Source organism: Archocentrus centrarchus (genome assembly GCF_007364275.1).
Source record: "Archocentrus centrarchus isolate MPI-CPG fArcCen1 chromosome 18 unlocalized genomic scaffold, fArcCen1 scaffold_23_ctg1, whole genome shotgun sequence".
Lineage (NCBI taxonomy): Eukaryota > Metazoa > Chordata > Actinopteri > Cichliformes > Cichlidae > Archocentrus > Archocentrus centrarchus.
Window position 1 is genome coordinate 5932429 of NW_022060145.1, and position 19653 is coordinate 5952081.

Below are 19653 nucleotides of genomic sequence, written 5' to 3' on the forward strand. Positions count from 1 at the left end.
GGGACATTTTTGTTGAGTTTTTGGTGACCACCAAAAGTTCTCTTACAGGCTTGGAGACGGAGGGTGAGGTGAGGGGTATTCAGCTGGTTACACACTGTCCCTTTAAGAATGTGGGCTATTTTTCCAAAAGTTGCTTAAAAGTTCCAAATAAATAAAAGATGTGGCTAAATGTGTCCCTGTGCGCTATAAGAAGTTACCAGATTAGTCTGAAAACTTGCAAGTAACCAGCATCGCTGAATGAGGCTGTCTATAATTGGACAGCTTATTGAACTTCACTTCTTTCAGCCCATTGGCCTGAAAGAGGAGTGGGTCTATAAATTATGTTAATCAGTCAAGACACATTGGAGGCGTGTTGTTGCCTTCATGAGGGGGAGCATGCCTGCACCCGTGGAAAGGCTCCAGTTGTAATGCCGTCTCCTCTGCGTGCGCACTGCCTTCTGTTTCCACGGTCTCTCTTCCTACTGTTTTGTGCATAACAGCAGTTTCCTCTGCAGACTACTTTGCAAAGCTCCGTGCAACAAGTTTGCAGGAGCACCAGCACGCCGTCAGACAGGTTGACTTGCCTCGGCTGGAGCGGAGCTCCACTCATCCATCTGTCGCTGTCACCACAAAGTCACTGTACGTGAACGCTGCGTTGCAGGCGCACACACGCACACTCACTCACTCACTCACACACACAGAGCAGAGTGCCATTAATTCGTGACTCCGCGCCAGATGCGGTTTGCTCTCAGCAGCGCGTGTAGTTGCTAGTTAAATGGAGAACGCGGTGGCAAGAGGAGCATCTAAGTGCGTGGAAAAAATGGAGAAAGAAGTGGCGCCCCAGAAGCGACACTATTGCCGCCCAACAGCGCTGAGCGTATTCTCGTCTTTCTGTTCAGTGGCGTCCATCGCCTTTTGCATTTTCCTGAGCATTAACGGAGCTGATATTAAGAACCGAGTTGTGGATTTGGAGAGTGGGAAAGACGAGCACACCTTCACCCGTGCCTCCGGCTACTCCGTGGATGATTTAAATTCACTGATACAACAAAGAGTGGATGAGCTGCTCTCTCAGGTAAGGCTGGCGCTTGCACTTGCTCTCCCTCAGTTAGTTTGTTTTGATCCGTTTAATTGCGCGTAAATTGACTCTGGTTCACTTGAAGAATCGCGCGCATATGAATGAAAATGACATTTCCTTTCAAATTGCAGCGCTCCTATGAGAATTTCGTCAGGATTCGGACCGCCAGACAAACATCACCTGAATGCAACTGCCCTCCAGGTAAAGGAAACTACTTTTCCACTGTGGTGTGGACGCGTGGTTGCGTGTGGGAGTGTGAGGCACTGGCGTTGAAGCCTGTTTGAATCAGAGCACGGGCTGGTGTAAAGAATGAATGGAAGCTTTTTCTCGGACAGGTTCTTTAGTTGATTTCATTGAAACCGATGACACGTGACAGTTTGCCCGACTAGTGTTGATAGTTTTTTTTTTGGGGGGGGGGGGGGGGGGGGGGGGGGTCTCATGTGAAGGATGCAGACAGCTGAACGGTCATTATGCCTAACAGAAAGAAAGGCATTTAACAGCCGTCTATACATAGAGGTGCTGAGAGATTGTCTGACTTGTGATGTTGCCCGCTCCCTTGTCCCCTTGGAAAAAAAGGGGAGGTTGAAATTCACATTTCTCACCAGTAGATGGAAACATTTATTCCCCTCAGTGTAGCTCAGCATTCTGATCATTTTAGGATTGAGCCTAGGCTGGGTTGTCAGTGCATCACAGGGGGGGAGATTTTTGCTCTAGGATGTCAGGGGGAATGTTCTGGATTTGACCTGCAGGATCAGGTTTACTAAATGTTGCCAAGCCATTATTGCGTATCACTGCAGGTTATCGGTCAGGAAAAAAACAGCCAGCCTTGCTCCTGAATATGGGACTGGCAGCTTCAGTTTAAAAAAAAAAAAAAAAAAAGAAAGTAAAAAGAAGATGGAAATTTTAAAATAGCATTTTCTGACAGCATGGACAGAAAACAGAAACAACACGTATGCCCATATCCAGTTATGAAGTAAAATCCAGATGGCAGTGCAGCTCAAAGAAATCAGTGAGTCTGTTATACAGATAGGTGCGTATATGTTTGGATGCTGACTCATTTTTTGTTATTTTAGCTGTTTACCGAGTTCTGGTTACAGTTATAAATATGGACTTGAAGACTCTCAGGGAGGAACTTAAAGGACTCTGAGGAGCTGAAAAAAATAACATAAAAAAGAGATGTCCCACACCTGTCTCTAAAAGAGCTTTTCAGTTAAACATATCAGAGCCCCTGAAAATGAGTGTTTTTGTTCAGCCCCTTGAATTAAAGCTGAAAGTCTGCTCGATAAGCTCATACTCATTCAACGACTCCAAACTTATGTGGAGATAACTGTGGATAAGCTAAGGGTTATATACTTAAAGGTGTAGAAAAGGGGAATGAGCATACTGTCGGTGATAAATGAAGCCCACGTCTGTTTAAATTGTTTCTCAGATAAACTGAAGACAAAATGCATTTTAGGCTTAATGACCCATTTCATCATGTGAAAACTGCTTTGTCACAAAGCTTGTTTCCCACTTCCTTAAAATGTTTACAGTCTGGAGTTGCGCTCTTCAGAAGTAAGTAACATCCCGTGAATGTCTTTAAGATTGTCTTAATTAGCTTTACGTGCTTTTTCACACATGTGTGAAATATCACTATGAGCACCTCGAGTAATGTCTTCAAGAGGGTCAGCAGCAAGCGTCCAGGTTCCCTAATGGTTATTAAACAGATGGGATGAATTGGTCCTTGATGTCAGAATGAAGTACACTGCACTGCCTGTCTAATAGCATGTTACTACAAAGCGCCGTAGTAACGTTTCCATGCTCTCAGTGAACCACATGTGAACCTTGCACTCCTTCCTGGCACACCACTGAACCACTAGGTAGACTGCATGCTGCGGGAAGCTGACATGTTTTCACAACTTTTTAAAGTTTGATGAAGAGGGATCAGCCTCAGTCAGCTCCAGCTGGGAATGTTACACAGTAAGTGTGAACATACTGTAGGTGACCTTTTCTGGAAAAGTCATAGTGCACGGTGGTAGTTGGATGGTTTCATGGAAAATTCAGGTGTTGGCAAGCATCTGCACTGCAGGGCTGCAATAAAGGTGTTGAATCCCAACTGAAGAAAGTGCTTTGTTGTTGACCCTCCCACCTCTTTTTTTCTTTTCTTTTTTTGCTGAGGGGTGCTTCACTCTGCACAGCAACTCAATAAAAAATATGTTTAAATACCGTAATCAGACACGGGCACAAGAAGAAACAAGACTGGTGCAAGTGATAATCCTGATGAAAGATCGTTAATCTTTAGTTTTCACAAGTACTTTATCAACTGCAAATGTCTCATCCGCAGAGTGGGCATGCCTGAATTAATGAGCCAGAAGTACTGCAAAAGTATTAACCATAATGAGACGCACACAATCAGACGACTCTCTGTTCTCAATCCCTGTCATATGTTTGCTATTAATTTTCTCCCACCACATTTCTGTAAAGGGGCAGAAATAAAACAATGCAAACATTTCACATCAAATGAAGCACGACGACGCTAAAACCAAGGCGGCACCGAGCTCCATCCTGGAAGCTGGCAACTAATCGTGGTCTCTTATCCTTTTTTTGAACTGTGATTTCATACAAAACACATATATCATCGGCGTGCTTTGAAGAATCTGCAGTGTATTTTAAAATTCGAATGCTCATGCAGCGTAAGTGTATTACGCACGCAACTTTCAGTAATACTTTGTTAGTGCTTTGGAGCGAGCTCTTTCCAGGCAAATAACTTTATACTCTATGAATTCTGAATGGGCTCACTCAATATCCACCCTCTCCTCTGTGTAGGAGACAGCCTGTGGCTCAGATGAGGCTTTTTTTTTTTTTTTTTTTTTTTGAGGGGAGGACCTTAATGTGCTTTTCACAGTCTTCACTTTATTGCTGTCAAAGAAGATGGAGTGGTTACACAGACAGCGCAATGGTCCATAGCTTGGGGGGATATTTTATAGGTTGTTCTTGAATCGCGGGAAGTTTTTGCCATCTTTATCTGAGAAAGTCGGCTGTGAACTTCTACTGTGTTTTGTTCATGTCGATGTCATTCTTGGCACAGAAAAGTGAAGTGTTCGCTGGTGCTATTTGTCATCTTAACAGTGAGTGGTATCACTGTGTGTTAGCACTCAGTTATTACTTTCTGAGGGGCAAACACCATTTTGACACAGGATAGCTTTCCTCTGCAGACTGGCACAGTTTGTAGCCGAGCTAGAGATGTGTCTCCTGGGATGGCAGTGCCTGTCAGTCGGTCCATCACTTTGGTGCAGGCAGAAATATCTCAACCAGAAGGACGTTTCGCCGTGACATTTATGGCCCACAGAGGATAACTCCTGCTGATTGCTAGGCTTTTCCGCTTCCTCAACCAGCATGTTAACAGTTTTGGATGGAGTGCCATGAAATTTAAGATTAATAATCTACCCACATCCCACCACATCCTGTGCGGACACATTTGCTCGATGTGAAAAATCACTGTTTTATGCTATACGACAAAACCAGCAAGCCAAGACACCTTAATGAAGCAATCAAGGTTGCCATGCAGCCTCCAAATAAACAAGCAGGCGGGTTTAGAATATCCTATTAAATGATCTAGACAGATAACTCATAACCTGTGATAGTTTTGGTGGTAAACTAAAACCCACAGCTAGCTAACCTGGCATGGACTCATGGATAGATTGTTAGCTCAGTAAGAAGCAGAAATGGAGACTTCTGCACTATCCTGTCATTGAGCAGCCTCTTACTTATGGCATCGCCCACTGGGTGTGACCCACATCTGGGACAGGAGTTTGTCTGGGGCGGTACACCTGTCACAATGTTGTGCAGGTGTCCTTAGGCAAGCTCAGGGAGGACAGAAATCTGTGAAGAGCAAAAGCTTGATTGATTTTCAGTATGAATACAGACTGTGAAAGCGGGAGATCAAGTTCCTTCTGACTTTTTGGGTCATGTTTCACGAGGATATGTTAGAAACGATACCACTGGGATAATTGGTTTTTAGTGACCAATCATTCACAGCAATGTCGCTTGTTGATGTTTCAATGTTGGCACTTCCTGCCAAGCAGAATTCACGAAGCATTGGATTGTTCACCCACTAATGTGGGATGTAAGCTGGGTTTAGTCCATTAGATTTAGATTTACCCTGCTGATGTTGTGTTGTTGCAATGGTAATCTACTAGAGGGACCACAGGTTCTGACATTTTGTGTATGTGCTTCCCTGAGGAGCCAGTGGTGTCATCTGTGGGATTATGACTAAGCACCTCAGAATCCTGACCTAGACGCAGTGATGCCGAAGCGCTGTGGCTCTTCGGTTGGTCTCGGATAGCTGGCCCTTGCCGGTGAAAGAGAGCTGCTCATGACTAGGCTGAACAAATTCTTTCTATAGAACTTAACATTAATAAATTTCCCCAGTTGTACATAACCTTGTCATACATGATGAGAATGGTGTTTGTGAACAGTTTCAGCTCAACCCAACAGAAATTTTGGAGGCACCACCTTTTCGTACACTGTTAAGGAGACAGAAAATGACATTAGAGACATAAAAATGGAGGGAAAAAAAACCCAGCAGTGGGGTTGACATATTGGCTGATGTTTTTGTCCATTTCCTAAACATTTTCTCAAGTACTTTGGCTTTTGAGCACAGTGTGGGCATTGCTTGGGTTGGTCGGGGCTGAAGAATACAAATTTTAAAAGTGAATAAAATATTTGGGGTGGGGAGTTTGAAACAAGTCAGCTTACCAGACCTCCAAATAGCCCACCTACCTCTACCAAAATAGCCAGCAGACAGAGTTGGTGTATGTAATGCAAGTGCCAGGTTTTGACGAGAGGAAGACACACAGTGTGTGACTTAAAACATATTCAGTCTGGGTGAGTTTTAATTTTTTTTCTTTCTTCTGTGAGGCATACTGGTGGTGAGTCCAGCAGAGAATTGCAATGCTAATTTACTCGATTGTTCCTCACATTGACAGTCAGTTTTCCTGCATTTCTCATTCTCTGGAAACATATTTTACACCCAACATTACAATCAGTGAGTAAATCAAACCTGTGAAACCAACATGATGTGAGAATGTCTCAAGTCACACCCACACTGTTTTCCACACTGAAGTGAGTCCCCTTCTAGTAATTGTTTCAGCATTGGCGGGCTGTTTTCCTTTTTTTTTTTTTAATGTGTGTGTACCTTCTCCTCCCCTGGGATCTGCATTCCAAACAGGGCCTGTTGTTTAATGGGACTGTAATAAAATGTGCCGTCAGCAAGCACTGGTGGTTTGCGCTTTCCCTGTTTACTCACCCATATGCCTGAACCCCCTCCCATGCATCCCCCTTTCCCACTCTGCAGCATTTCTTGATGTTAACACTTCAAAAAGCTTGGCAGCAAAACACTGGCTTAAGTACTCTTGAGAAAACAGGAACATATTACTTGTAATGTGTGGGACTTTGCCCCCCCCCCCCAAACACCCAGTAGTGCTTGTCAAGTGCATAAGGGCAGCAGGGGGCCGCATCAGCTGGATGTTATGTCTTTTAGATTTCAAAATAAAATCACAAGCACATGCTGCGTTTTTTTTTTTTTTTTTTTTTCTTGGCTTCCTTGTCATCTCCTGACTTGATCTGACTTCCTCACCAAAAGCAAAACTACACACAAATAAGTCCCAACTTTCTCCACCCGATCACTCCTTTTCAGCTCTTTGTGGCCACGCTGGTTTACAGTCTCCCTTTCTGGCTCACCAAGTGTGTAATCCCAGTGGCCTGATACAGTTACAGTCATGCCAATCCCCTCAGATATCCTCACCTCAGTAGGCAACTGGTAATTAATCACTGACAGCTTTTGAATTAAGCCCTCTGTGTGGCTTGGTGGTGGGAGGTGCACTAATAGCCATGTAATTACTGAGTGATAGGTAAAGCTAAGCAGACTTCCAGGTAGCCACTGTGGCCAGCTGCTTCTGGTTAAGTGAGTCGGGTTAGGCTGTTTCTGTGACCACGTGAGGTCCGAGGCCATGTTGGAGCCCAGGAAACTTTGCCTGGAGACAAAGGTGAATGGGCAATTGTGATTTTTGATTGCTGTTCAATTGCATATAAGTATATCGTCATATAAAAAATGAGTGTAATGCACTCCATATAGGGAGTAACATCTTGCTGGGGTCATTTTATGCATGAAAAGCCTGACTCATTCAACTCAGACTTTACATCAGTCCCCAATAAATTGACATGACGTGATTTATCATGATGAATCATCACAAGTGGTACTTTTAGCCTAGTTTTCAATATTCACACAGGGTTGAACATAAAGGGCAGGATGCTGGAAAAGGAACACATGGTTTCTTTATTTGACACAACAGATGGTGAAGTCTGTCAGTCGAATGCGCTGGAAATGACTGTGGGGCTATGAAAGGGTGACACACTTTTCTCTTTTAACTATACATTAAGCTGAGGGGGCACTCTGAATGGAGAGCAGATCACATGATTTTTTTTTCTGTGAGCGATGTCAACAGCACTCTGCTGGAGAGTCAAGCACCTCGGGCTCGGAGAATGGGGCCAAAGGAACGGACCAGAATCCAAATGCTCTTGCCTAATGGTTCGTCTCATGTGTCCTCGAAACGTTTCCTGGCGGTGATCCTCAGTCATCATTTTGTGTGGAATAAAGCAGGAAGCATGGAGATCCTGTCTTGGCTGCTTGTACACTTACTACTTGGAAATTAAGGGGTTTCCATCACCAGAACTTTAAAAGCCTGTGGCATACCCCACCATTGAAAAAAAGAATTATCTCCTTTTATTTTTATTTATTAATTTTTTTACATCCTCTCTTCTTCGACATGTTTTCTGCATTACCAAAGCATAAAGCTTAACATTGAGATTCAAATTAATAAAGGTGGAGCACAATTAAACTGGTGTGGTTTTGTGCCTGTGCTCATGTGCTCGTCCCATTTCCTGAGTTGGGAAGCTCTTCCTCAGATTTTGTGGTGTTCGTGTCTTTTTTTTTGTGTGTAGAATGCAGAAGCAAAGTGGACGCTACAAAGATGTGTTGTGTTTCATGATTATGAATTGTAATGTTACTTTCCCGCTGATTAACCGGATGTCCATATACTCACCTTGATGGGTTGCGATGCACACTTAGACAACCTCTGCTCACATTGCCCTGTAACCTCTAGTGTGAAATCACTGCTGTTGGTCTCCCTTGATGCTCCCTCTCCCAGGATCCGGCCGGCTTATGTCAGAGCAGAGTGGCAAATCATCCACAAAAGGCGACTTATAAGCCCTCTGCCTCATAGCACTGGGTGCCCTCTGACACTCAATTGAAAGTTGGAGCTGTGCTCCCTCTGAAAACTACTAAAGTCTCCTTCTTCATGATTCTGCATACTCATCCCTGACCTTCAAGTATTCAGACGGACTTAAATAGGCGAGTGAGACCTCTTCTAGTATGATACCCTTTCAATGCCTCTGCTGGGGAAGCGTCTGAAGTGGTCATTGTTTGGTGTTTGTGAAGCATTACTGGTGGGATGCTTTCAAAATAACAAACACAAACTATAGTATCTGATAATTTAATTGCTTTTGCTTTGTTTTTCAGATTCAAATGCTGTAGTTGTGCGAAATGTGAATGTGATATTTTAAATAATGCAATCCATTTGTTTAATATACGGTATCAGTACTTCAAATTATTTAACTATTTTATAAAATAATAGCTCAATTAAGCCATATGCATTGTATATAAGATAATTAAAAACAGTAAAATACACTTATTTTAAAAATATAATATTTCTCTGTCAAAAAACAGTATTTTCCTGTATAAATTAGAGCGAAAACGGTTACATTAAGATTCCTGTAAAATCACAGTAACTGGCTGGCAACCCTGCTGCCAGTGTCCGTAAATTTTACATTTTTCTTTCTCATCCCCGACATGCTCTCTGATTTATAATGCAATCCAGCCTGACTGTCTGAATGAGTTCATTTTAATTTCTTCTCACTGTAAGAATGACTTTCCAGTGTCTGTCATCAAATTCAAATCAGTGTAGCACGATGATGCCAGCCTTCACTTCATGGAAATTCTGGGCTCCAGACAGAAAACTAGGAACCCCTGAGGCGCTCCCCACATGCTCTTGCACCCACGCCCCTCGCCTGTGGCTTTGTGCCCCAGGCCTCTCAGCCCTTGCAGGCATGGAGGATGGAGGGTGAGGGGCACAGATGCCGCTGCTCTGTATTCCATCAGCCTAATAAGAATAGTCACTACAAATGAAACAGGCTGGTGTGCAAAAAAAAAAAAAAAATTGGATGTGCCACGGCGGAAAGCAAGTTTGCCAGTGCATGTCATGCCAGCTATTGTTGATATATTCTACCCACTATTTATGGGCTTTTCTAGAAACAATACATAGATTGCATTTACTGAGCCCGATGTTTTGTTTATGCATCATTTACTTAAGTCCACAGTCTGACTGCAGCCTGAGCTTTTCCATGTAATGATCACTTCTAAAGCCCCTAAAATGGCAAATCCTGATCCAGATTGTAGGTGAGCACAGAGAAACTTTCTTGAAGCTGAAGAATTTGTGACATTGAGAGAAATCGCTTGTGAAATTTGCAGACGACGCCACCACCATGGACGGTGATCACTATTACAAATAGTGATCGGAGGTCGTAGGGAGGAAATCAACAATCTTGCAGTTTAAGTGCTCAGAAAAAACACACACACATTCACACAGTGCTTTTTGTCTGTGCCTTAGCACTTTTTCCTACATCTACACACTCTGATGGATGCATCAGGGGGAACTCAGGGTTCAGTAAGGATACTTTGACACAGCCAGCCTTATAGAGATGATTATTTTTGGAAAAAAGGATGCAACTACACATACCTCTGTTTACATCAGTGGAGCTGAGGTGGAGTTGGTGAGAATATTACTGGCACCCGGTAATCAGGGATATCGGTGAGATATTTATGCAGAGCCCAAAGGAAGACAAGATAATACCCACTCCAGCCACAGCCTGTTCCCCCTGCTCATATCTGGCAATCAATAGAAGTATTCCCCTGATGTACCACTAGATTTCAGAGCAGTTTCTTTCCTCAGGTGGACAGATTGATGAATTTATCCCCTACACTTCACTACAAACAATAGCTTTATTTTTCTGACTTGCTAAATGTATTCACTCATTTGGCATTTTCTCTCTCAGTTGCATAAAGGTATTACATCTGATTTTTGCTGTTCAGGCTTGTGCTGTATTATGAATCTTGGATTTACTTTCACACATTGAACATGCATCATTCTGCACATTTAAGAGAAGTAACCTTGACCAAAGCTCATTTTTTGAGCGGAGGAGGACTTTAATTTCCAGGGTTTGGAACAAAATATATACTTCAAGATATATTATTTATAGTAGCTGTAAACATTTATTAGCGCTAATAATCTGAAATGCTCTCTCATCAATTTTTAAACCATGTAGTCTCAGCACAAACAAGCAGGCGGTCCCTCAAGCTATTCAAAGACAGCAGGGAATCAGGCAATTTGTCAAAGTGGAAAAAGTGATGGAGGCAAGCTGGGTTTGCCCAGCGGCTGGCCAAATGATGTATGCTCCCAGAGTCCCCGTGGGGTACGCCAAGCAGTCGGTTGGATCAGATTGTTGGTGTTTCCCGCCCACTTGGCTGATACACTACTAGATTTTCTGGATGTTTATCAATGGAAGGGACCTTCTTGTTTGTTCCTGCTTTTACTGCCTCTTCTTCTAGTTTCATTTTAAGATGTAATAATGTCCCGCATCAAATCTTCCTGGCGTCCTCGACGCCCTCCTCATCACGACCAGTAACCAGGGGACTTTTCTGCAAAATGTGAAGTGAAATGTGAGTCATGTTGTAGATCTGAGAGGGTAATAAACACACTGAGCAATTATTGGAGCCCTTTTGCACTCGCAAACATGGCGTTGCACGTCTGTGAACACAACTGGACCACAAAATGTGCTAATAACCCTCCTTACAATATAAATGTAGAGACAAGAGTATCACAGAAACATGACTTCATAGAGTCTCTCACTGTAGCCACTGTAGCTTGGGCTGTCGTTGCTGGGAAAGATTTTTAAGTCATTATGTGTCCTTTCTCAATTAGGAGAGGAAGGAGGCGTGGAATAAAACGAAATGAGGCCACTCACTCGTAATCTCTTTCAACTGGGACGTTAAAAACAGTGTGGAATGCGGTTTTCTAATTACTGCTTATGTAATACTATTTTCCCTCAATATTTATGATCACTTTTTTCCCCTTTAGCATGCAATTAATCTAGAACATGCAATGAAATAACAACAAACAGTACAGTGCCCCAAGTGGCAACTTGCCAAATGTAGCCTACCTGTGAATGTACATGCATGTACTGTATCACTGTCAGTGAAGATGAATTGATATGCAGAAAGTTGCTTCAAGGTCTGGTCACAGCTCAGGCAGTCTTGCTTTCAGGGGCCCCTCCTCTTCTATCTGATGAAGAAGAGGGTAGAAACAGCTGTGTAAGCCACAGTTAGGGCTTGGAAAACCCAGCAGTAGACAGACAACCCTATGCACTTTAATTTAATTGGCTGGTCATATGATACAGTTCAAGCAGGCTAGATGGCTTGTTAAATGGTAATTTCTGACAGCTTGATGAATGGCATTAATGCTGCGTGGTGCCCTGAAAATAGGCCTCATTTCTAGACTTAAATGCAGGGACTAAATTCGGAACTTGATGACACAAATTTAAAAACTGCCCATCTGCATCCTTAAGTGCTCTTCTTTAAATTATGCAAGCTTTTTATTACTTTGAAAACTTGCTGTCAGGTTATGTGTAACATTCAGAATTGCTTAGAAGGGTGAAGACATAAGGGGATACACATTCGTGAAATACCTTCGTTTGTTAATTCAGGTTCCCCTGCAATCACAGCTTCGCAGCAGCAGCAGGTATTTTGACACATTAAAGGGCAGGTTTTTTTTAAGCTTTGCAAAAGGTTGCAAAACCTATTGCAAAAGAAAAAATGTGTCTGTGGACCTCTACTTGTTGGCTTATCACTTGGAATAGCTACTATCACTGCCAAGTAGAATATATCATTAATCAGTGTAATGTATACATGCTATATAACTCAGTACTCTAGACATAGGCAAGATAACCTGCAGAAGTACAAACTGAGCATCAGAATGGAGAAGAAAGGTGATTTAAGGCACTTTGAGCACGACTGTTACCAGACGGGCTGGTCTGAGTGCTTCAGAAACTGCTGATATCCAGGGATTTCCCCACAGAGCCATGTCCGGGGCTTACAGAGAATAGTCTGAAAACAGAGAAAATATTCAGTGAGTGGTAGTTCTCGGGACAAAAGTGCCCCGTTGACGTTAGAGGTCAGAACAGAATGGGCAGGCTGCTTTGAGTTTATAGGAAGGCAACAACTTAAAAAACTTGGTAGAGCTAATGAGTGTATATGCTGCATTTTTGTTCAGGATTTTAGAAGATTGTGTTTATTTCCAACCAGTTTTGAATGGCATGTGGAGCTGAGTGCTAAACCACTGAATTTCCTTTAAATGGATGACCTGCCATTCTTCCAGAAAAGCTCGCAACCCGCACGGGACTGGAACCCACAATCCCTGGCTCAGGAAGCCAGCACCTTAACCATTAGGTCACTGGGTTGCCACGGTCTTGTAAATTGCCTTATTGTAGCCAGGATAGGTTGAAGTGAAGCAAGACAAAGTAAATAATGATGACTTTAAACATATGTATTAAATTGTACATGTATAAAAATTGTAAGGATTTTAAATATGTCTGGAAATTTAAAGGTAAGCATATTGTCTTTGCTCTGGTGCACACTGCGGATGATTATCTCAGCTGAAAATGCCATTCATCTGGCTTCATGCTGTTCGCTCTGAGGTTGGTGGGTTGTTTGAGTGCATTTATGCAGTTGTGTTTGTTAGGTTTGAATGAATCCGCCCCACTGAGTGGAAATGTTATGAGACTGTAAAGCAGAATACCTCGTGTATATTTTATACATTCCACTTGTAAACATAAAAGCATAAAGTTCATCTGTGCCGAACGTAACATCAAGTTGATGCACTCGTACAAAGAGAGTCTGTCAATCTGCATTTTAACTGTTTTATATTCTGTTGTTTACAGGTGTGTATTTATTTATGTAAATTTATTTATGGTATTAATCAGATTAATTGTTGTTCTGTGGGTTTTATCTTAAGTGTGCCCACGGTGACTTTGTTAGAATGAAGAACTTAAGAAGGAAACAATATAAGTTATCACGCGTATTGTTTACTTACAGTGAAGCCTCAGGTGTAATGCTCTAAAACACATCTAGCCCTTAAGACTCAGCAGTCAGCATGATGTCATGCTGGGCTTTGTCGGGATCCAGGTTAATGAAACACTTCCCATGAGCCGTGCTGCTATCTGAGGCGTTACCAATTCTCATGAGATTCTCGTACCGTTGCTGTTACAGCGATCCAAAGTTAACGCCTCACCAAGATCGACTGCGTCTGTATGTTGGCTTGAACTGGAAGTACAGTTTACTTTGCAGAGTACATGCTCTTACCACCTGCAGTGGCACCCGCATGGCGATTCAGCCAGAATATACTGTATAAATTCAACATATTCTACAAATTGAGTGCACATTCATGCCATGAAACAGTCAAAAAATACACTCCCATGGTGTCCAAGTATGTCATACTTAAATTGTCCAATCTTATGTGACTATTATAGATTTGCAGTTAATTGATGTCATTTTTGCTCCTTTTTAGCGAATAGTAAATATTGATTGTTTCATAGGTCCACTTCAGAGTGTTTTCACTGCTCCCCCCGCTGTCTGTGCAGACTTTTATAAATGCCAGCGTTCATGTTTATAGTTTTGAAACTTGAACACAGTGATGGTTGATTTTTTTTTTTAAATATGAAGACCATATATATCCACCCCATGGTCATAACTCAGTTAAGAGTGTTGTCAAGGTTATCTCCATTGTGAGGCGAAAAAAAAGAAGCCTTTTGAACACATTCCCTTCATAGCAGATATACTGTGTGTCAGGCTGACTGATTTGAGGCGCTTCAGGTAGAGATAGTCTCTCTCTCTGGTGAAAATGGTAAAAGATGTGTAAGGACCCATCACCTCTTTGCCCTTGAACTTCAAAACAAATTACCTTCCCAGCATGCTCCCCACCTGCGCTGCTACTGTTAAACGTTGGAGGCTTTTTATTAGCTTGTGTGTGTGTGTGTGTGTGTGTGTGTGTGGTGGTGGTGGTGGGGTACAGAGAAGAAATAGGAATTAACAAGAAGCTCATTTCAGCTGATTAAATGTAACAGCACACTTGCATGTTGTACCAAAGATAAAGGTAGGGACACATTCTTTTACTTTTCCCATGTTGCCAAATGTATCTGTAATCGGAATTTAAGAAATACAGAACATTTTATAAACATACTGATACCCAAATTTGACTATTTCAGCATCAGCATGCGTTTGCTGTCAGCTCCCACAGACTTTTCCCTTTCATGTAACATAATAAATGAGAGGGAAAGTCTTGCACATGTGTGGCTTTTGCGGATCCCCAGTGTAACATAGACTTGATCATGTACTTGTTTTCTTAAAGCAGTTATTCATGCGCTATTGGCTATCCCACCTATGAACTGGGAGGTGCTTTTCTGAGGTGGAGGTCAGTTGGCAGGAGCTGGCAAAGCATCTGCATTACCCCAAATGTCAGGGCTCAGTAATATGAGGGTGTAGGTTTCATCTGAGTGAGAACAGGGAATAACACGACATAACTCAGTGGAACTCAAGATTTAAACCAAAGAAATACTGAGTCCCACGGGAGTTAATGTACTCTTGTGAATGTCAAACCCATAAATCTACATTTTGCCAGCCCCGGATCCAGTTGCAGCTTGAGACGAAGCTGCTAAATTTAAAGAAATCATTGAAAATTTTTATTATTTAATATAGCAATTCTCTGCTGAGGTAGGTATTAAAGGTAAAAGGAAAGTACGATACTGTCTGTTCAGCAAAGTCCTTTGGGACTTCTTAACGGCAGGAAATATGCAAAGTTGGATGAAAACGCTTCATCACCCTCGATGCTCTATATCATTAGGTGGCTGCAGCCCGTTGGTTGCGTTTTTATGAGTGGCGGCAAAGCAAGACAAAAATCAGTGAGTTGGATATGAAGCTACAGCACCTCTGAGAGGTGTCACCTGAGGCAGAGTACAGTGCTGACAGAGGTCATAGCGGCAACGTTTTAGGTTGCAAATTTGCCCCACGGCTGTGGGCATGATGTTATGGTCGCAGGCTTTGCTGAATAAATGAAGAACTCGGCACAGGCTGCGCACATTCAGTCGTTTTATAGAGCAAGTAAAGTTATTTGCGGGGACATGCAAGCTTGGAAGAATACTGACACAGACGCACAGGGGGAAAAGCAACACTTGCGAGTACAAAGAGCAACGTGAGAGCTTGTAGAAGAAGGGAAAATTATAAACCTCTCTCTCTCTCTCTCGTGCTATAGCTTTCTGACACTCTACTCCAGGTAGACTGCTCCCCTCTGGCCTGTTCTCAGATTAGCGTGTGTTGGCCAAAGTCAACAAGGAGAGGAGTGAAGAAACAACTTCTCTCATTCGCACCAAGGTTGCTAATGCCTCCTCATATCTGATGGCAGACTTTGAGATGTATAATGTGGGTTCAAATAAATTTAAATCTAATGAATACATTGAGTGTATTATTTTATCTTATATTTCTGAGAGGTTGAGAATAATAAAGTGCCTCTAAAGCCAGTTTAAAGATGACTGAGAGCCATCAAAAAGTGAAAGGATGTCTGGTTTTCATATGAAAAGGAAAAGTGGGAAATATTTGGCTGTACACCCATGTTTAACATAAGAACTGCACTGACGCTCAACAGTAACTCTGGGAAAAACTTAGGAACAAATAAAAACTCAGTCACGTACCTGTAAGATCTCATCTGTAACATAAACGCCTTTCCATTACAATTTGTGGCTTTTCCATAGTCGACCACTAATTGTGCCTTAAAACACCAATAAAACAAAGTTGGAAAAAGTGTTACGCCGTGTGCATCTGTGGCGAAACACTTGTTGTGTCATTTAGAGTTTCCCATGGCAGAGGCGAGCAGCTTGTAAAACAAGCTACACGAAAGTCACCAAAAACATCATCACGGCGCTGCTTGCCACCGCTTAATGTCAAAATTGGGTCATGCTGAAGGCCCTTCCCAACCCACCCGTGTTTAACTGCCATGCGCTAAAGAATTTCCCATGTGCACACAAACCAGTCGAGCTTGGTGCGACCTAATAATTGTTCAGTCAGATCGCCTCTTTGTGCTGGTGTCTGCACTCACGCTGCCAGATCCCCCCCCCCCCTTTCTGCAAATGAGATCTCCCCACGCTTGCAGTGGTGGCACAGAAATATTCAGTACTTGATGGGGTTATCTGCTCAACAATCCCTTTGCTACATAAAGGACATGTTGAACTATGCGGTTTGGGCCAGGAGCTAAGCTGTCTTTTACATGCAATCTTTGACTCACAGGAGACATTTATCCTTTCCTCTACCAGTGTTCCCCCTTCTCTGCTTTGTCCAGTTGCCTCTGTCTTCCTCTCAAAGGATCTCTCCAGCTTCAGCGAGAGGCTCATAGGGAAGCGAGCTTTTTGAGGTCTTCAGCTGTGCGAGACAAAAAACGAGACAGAATTAAACAGCAATGACAAATGCAGAAACAGCAGACTGGTGGTGGTGGTGGTGGGGGTTCACTTTGTTTAAAGCAGAGCAGCCTGTGTGTGTGCGCGCTGCTGATATGCATTTCCCCATGAGAAGGTTCAGGTCACCAAATCCCTCCTCAAACAGGCCTCAAAAAAAAAGAAAGAAAAAAAAAGATTTATTTGGCTTTTTGCCTCAGAGTTGGAGGGAGAAAACGGGAAGCAAACAGGGTTTTTAGCATGCGCCCTCCAAAAGGGTTTTCTGTGACCGTGCAGAATGATAAATTATATAAATGTCTTTGGAGGCCACATTAAATGGTTCATGAAAATAGCAGGCCCTCTGAGAGTTAACTGTGCCTTCTCTGTAAAGCACGCTTTGATGATGGTAAATGGTATACTGTTCTATCTGCTGCGACAAAATGTCGAAGTCCTGAACTGGTTTCATCCTGAGCAGTTTTCCCTGCCCTAGCGTGCCTTCGTTCTCCCGAGTGTGACTTGTTACGCTTGGTGTGGAATCTCTGATGACACAGTATTATTATGGATAGCTGGGATTTTACCTGCACTCAACAAATTCATTAGAGGTCTCTGAAACTCTAAACATACCGCACAGATGAAGCAGGCCAGGTTTTGCCCGTTATTGATGTCTACAAATATTGAATATGTCAGTTAGGGCTTGTAGCTTGGCTGTTGTGTGTATGTGTGTAGATGTGTGTGCATAAAAAAAAAAAAAAAAAAAATTTGTGCTCCTGTTAGACCTTTTTGGCACGGCTCCTACTTCTCACCGAGAAAGCAGCCCCTGTCAGACTCCCAAAAAACCTGGGCTGGAGATGAAACAGAGAAGAGTGTGTGTTGGTTTGTATACGTATGTACTGTGTATGTGTGTGTCTGAGTCCTGTACATCTCTGGCTTTCCTGCACTCCCTACTGACATTTCCAACTGGTGCTGGTGTAAATAAGGTCGTCAACCGCAGCAGGTGTGGGGAGCAGCACCGAGAGCAGGGGAGGTCTAAGCCCCTTCAACCCTAGGCCGCAGCGAAACCGTCCTGGAGAAGTCAATATTTGCATTCGGTATCAAAGCAGGGCCTGTTTTGGTATCAAAAACCAGGCTGTACAGAAGAAAGCTTGTCCATGAATTCAGGAGATGGAACCTCTCCAGGATTTGCACTTCATAAACACTTGCAGTTGTTTGTGAATTTAGCATGAACTGTTATTATTATTATTTTTTTAGATATTGTGTACTAGCCCCTATGCGTTTACATTGCATCAATTAAACATTAATTAAGCAGGATGAATTAAATGACACTCTTTTATCTATTCTGCCACATGAATGCTGCACCAGGTAATATTTTATTGGAACAATATTTATGTTTAACATGTTACATGCAGGCTCCATGTTACACAGTGATGGTGGAGAGTTTTGCTAGTCGCTGTGCTAACGTACCTGCTAGCGTTTCCTTGTTCCACCGTGAGAATTAATTCAATGTTCAACATTTGTTCTGCGTGACTTTTCTCCCAGGTCGTTCGCGCCCCACCAGTCGTGACCCTGTGCCCCAGCAGTGGGGCGCACCCCGCAGTTTAAGAAACACTGACTTAATGACTGGGCTAGGCAACCAAAATTTTTTTATAAATATTGCAGGATATTATAATAGTTTTGGTATCATATTAAATACTAAGAGCTTAAGGTGCACCCTATTTGGATATAATGTTCAGATAGTCTGTTTAACCACATGATTTTTTTTTTTTTTACACTGTGCATGTGCAACACATAAAACTCATCAGTTACTGCACACTGCTTGCAAATTTTTATATTAAACCTCGGGTTCAGTCTTTCACATGTCAGTTGTTCTGCCTTTCTTTAGTTATTCTCTGTTTGCAGCACTTCTTTTGTTAACCTGTTTGCTGTAAAAAGACTTCAAACCCTTCACACCAGGCCATTCGCAGGAGACCAGACTGCACTAGTGTCTCGGGCCATCCCTCCCTGTCTCTTGAAAGTGTGTGGAAAAACACTTAGATGGCTTTGCTTTGATTTGCAGTGTGTACAGAGGGGTTTCCATCACAGACTCTCTCATGTGGGCCACTGCTCTGGCTCCTGTCTGCTCATTCAAACCCTCCTCTCACGGGGCTTTAAGACAAGTCAGTGCCTTGACTTTATCACAGACCATCACAAGAAATTTCAAGGTTGCTCATCTTCTACAGTCGGGAGGGGGGGAGTCTGTAAATGTACTAAAGGAGACATATTGCTTAGTAATAGGCTTCCAGTAAAGCAAACATACACCGTTACCAAAGGATATTGTTGTCGATGTTAGAAACTGCAGTAGTGCACAGATTCCTAAAGCAAACACACGCAAAAGCCATTGCTCTGAATACGATCACATGACATTACAGACATTACAGACATTTGGTGAGACTCTATAAAGTCTAGAATAAGATATGGACTGTGTACAACATTAATTTTTACACACCTTCCTGCATGAGACTCAAATCAGCCACACTTGAGATTTAAGGTTCCGCATTAGTGGGAGCTTGCGGTAAACAAGCCAAGCAGGGCACTGCCAGCCCAACACTCCTGTGTTGCAGTCTTTTTAGTGTCCTTTTATAGCCTCCTTCCTTCCTCCTCACACTCCCCAGTCTTCCGAGAGGCCGTGCAGGCACGATGGGGAGTAAGGAAGTCAGCATGCTTCATTAAGTGAATGTGGCACGCCACGCATGTCACTGAAAACAACAGAGCCTCTGTTCACGAAAGAAATGACACTTAGAAATAATAGCAAGCCAGAAAGTGCCTTTAAGGAATGGTTATGAGGCCTCCAGCTGTGGTTCACAGATTTTATATAAACAAGCTGGAAGTGTTGTAACAGGTATACTTTATTTAATGGAACTCCTTCAGTAGCAGTATGAAGACATTGAATTACTACACTTTTTTTGTAGTTACCCTGTAATTAACTTCATATTGTC

At 42.7% G+C, this 19653-nt stretch overlaps 1 protein-coding gene across 1 annotated transcript in view; it reads left to right on the plus strand.

The window, feature by feature from the left end:
• The first annotated feature begins 416 nt into the window (after window positions 1-416).
• The window catches only part of col25a1 (collagen type XXV alpha 1 chain), a 150471-nt gene continuing 131234 nt past the window's right edge, over window positions 417-19653 (plus strand). Inside the window, exons 1-2 of the mRNA XM_030722790.1 lie at window positions 417-1051; window positions 1186-1255. Of these exons, the coding sequence (XP_030578650.1) occupies window positions 755-1051; window positions 1186-1255 (367 nt within the window). The 5' untranslated portion in view covers window positions 417-754. The remainder of the gene's footprint in view (window positions 1052-1185; window positions 1256-19653) is intronic.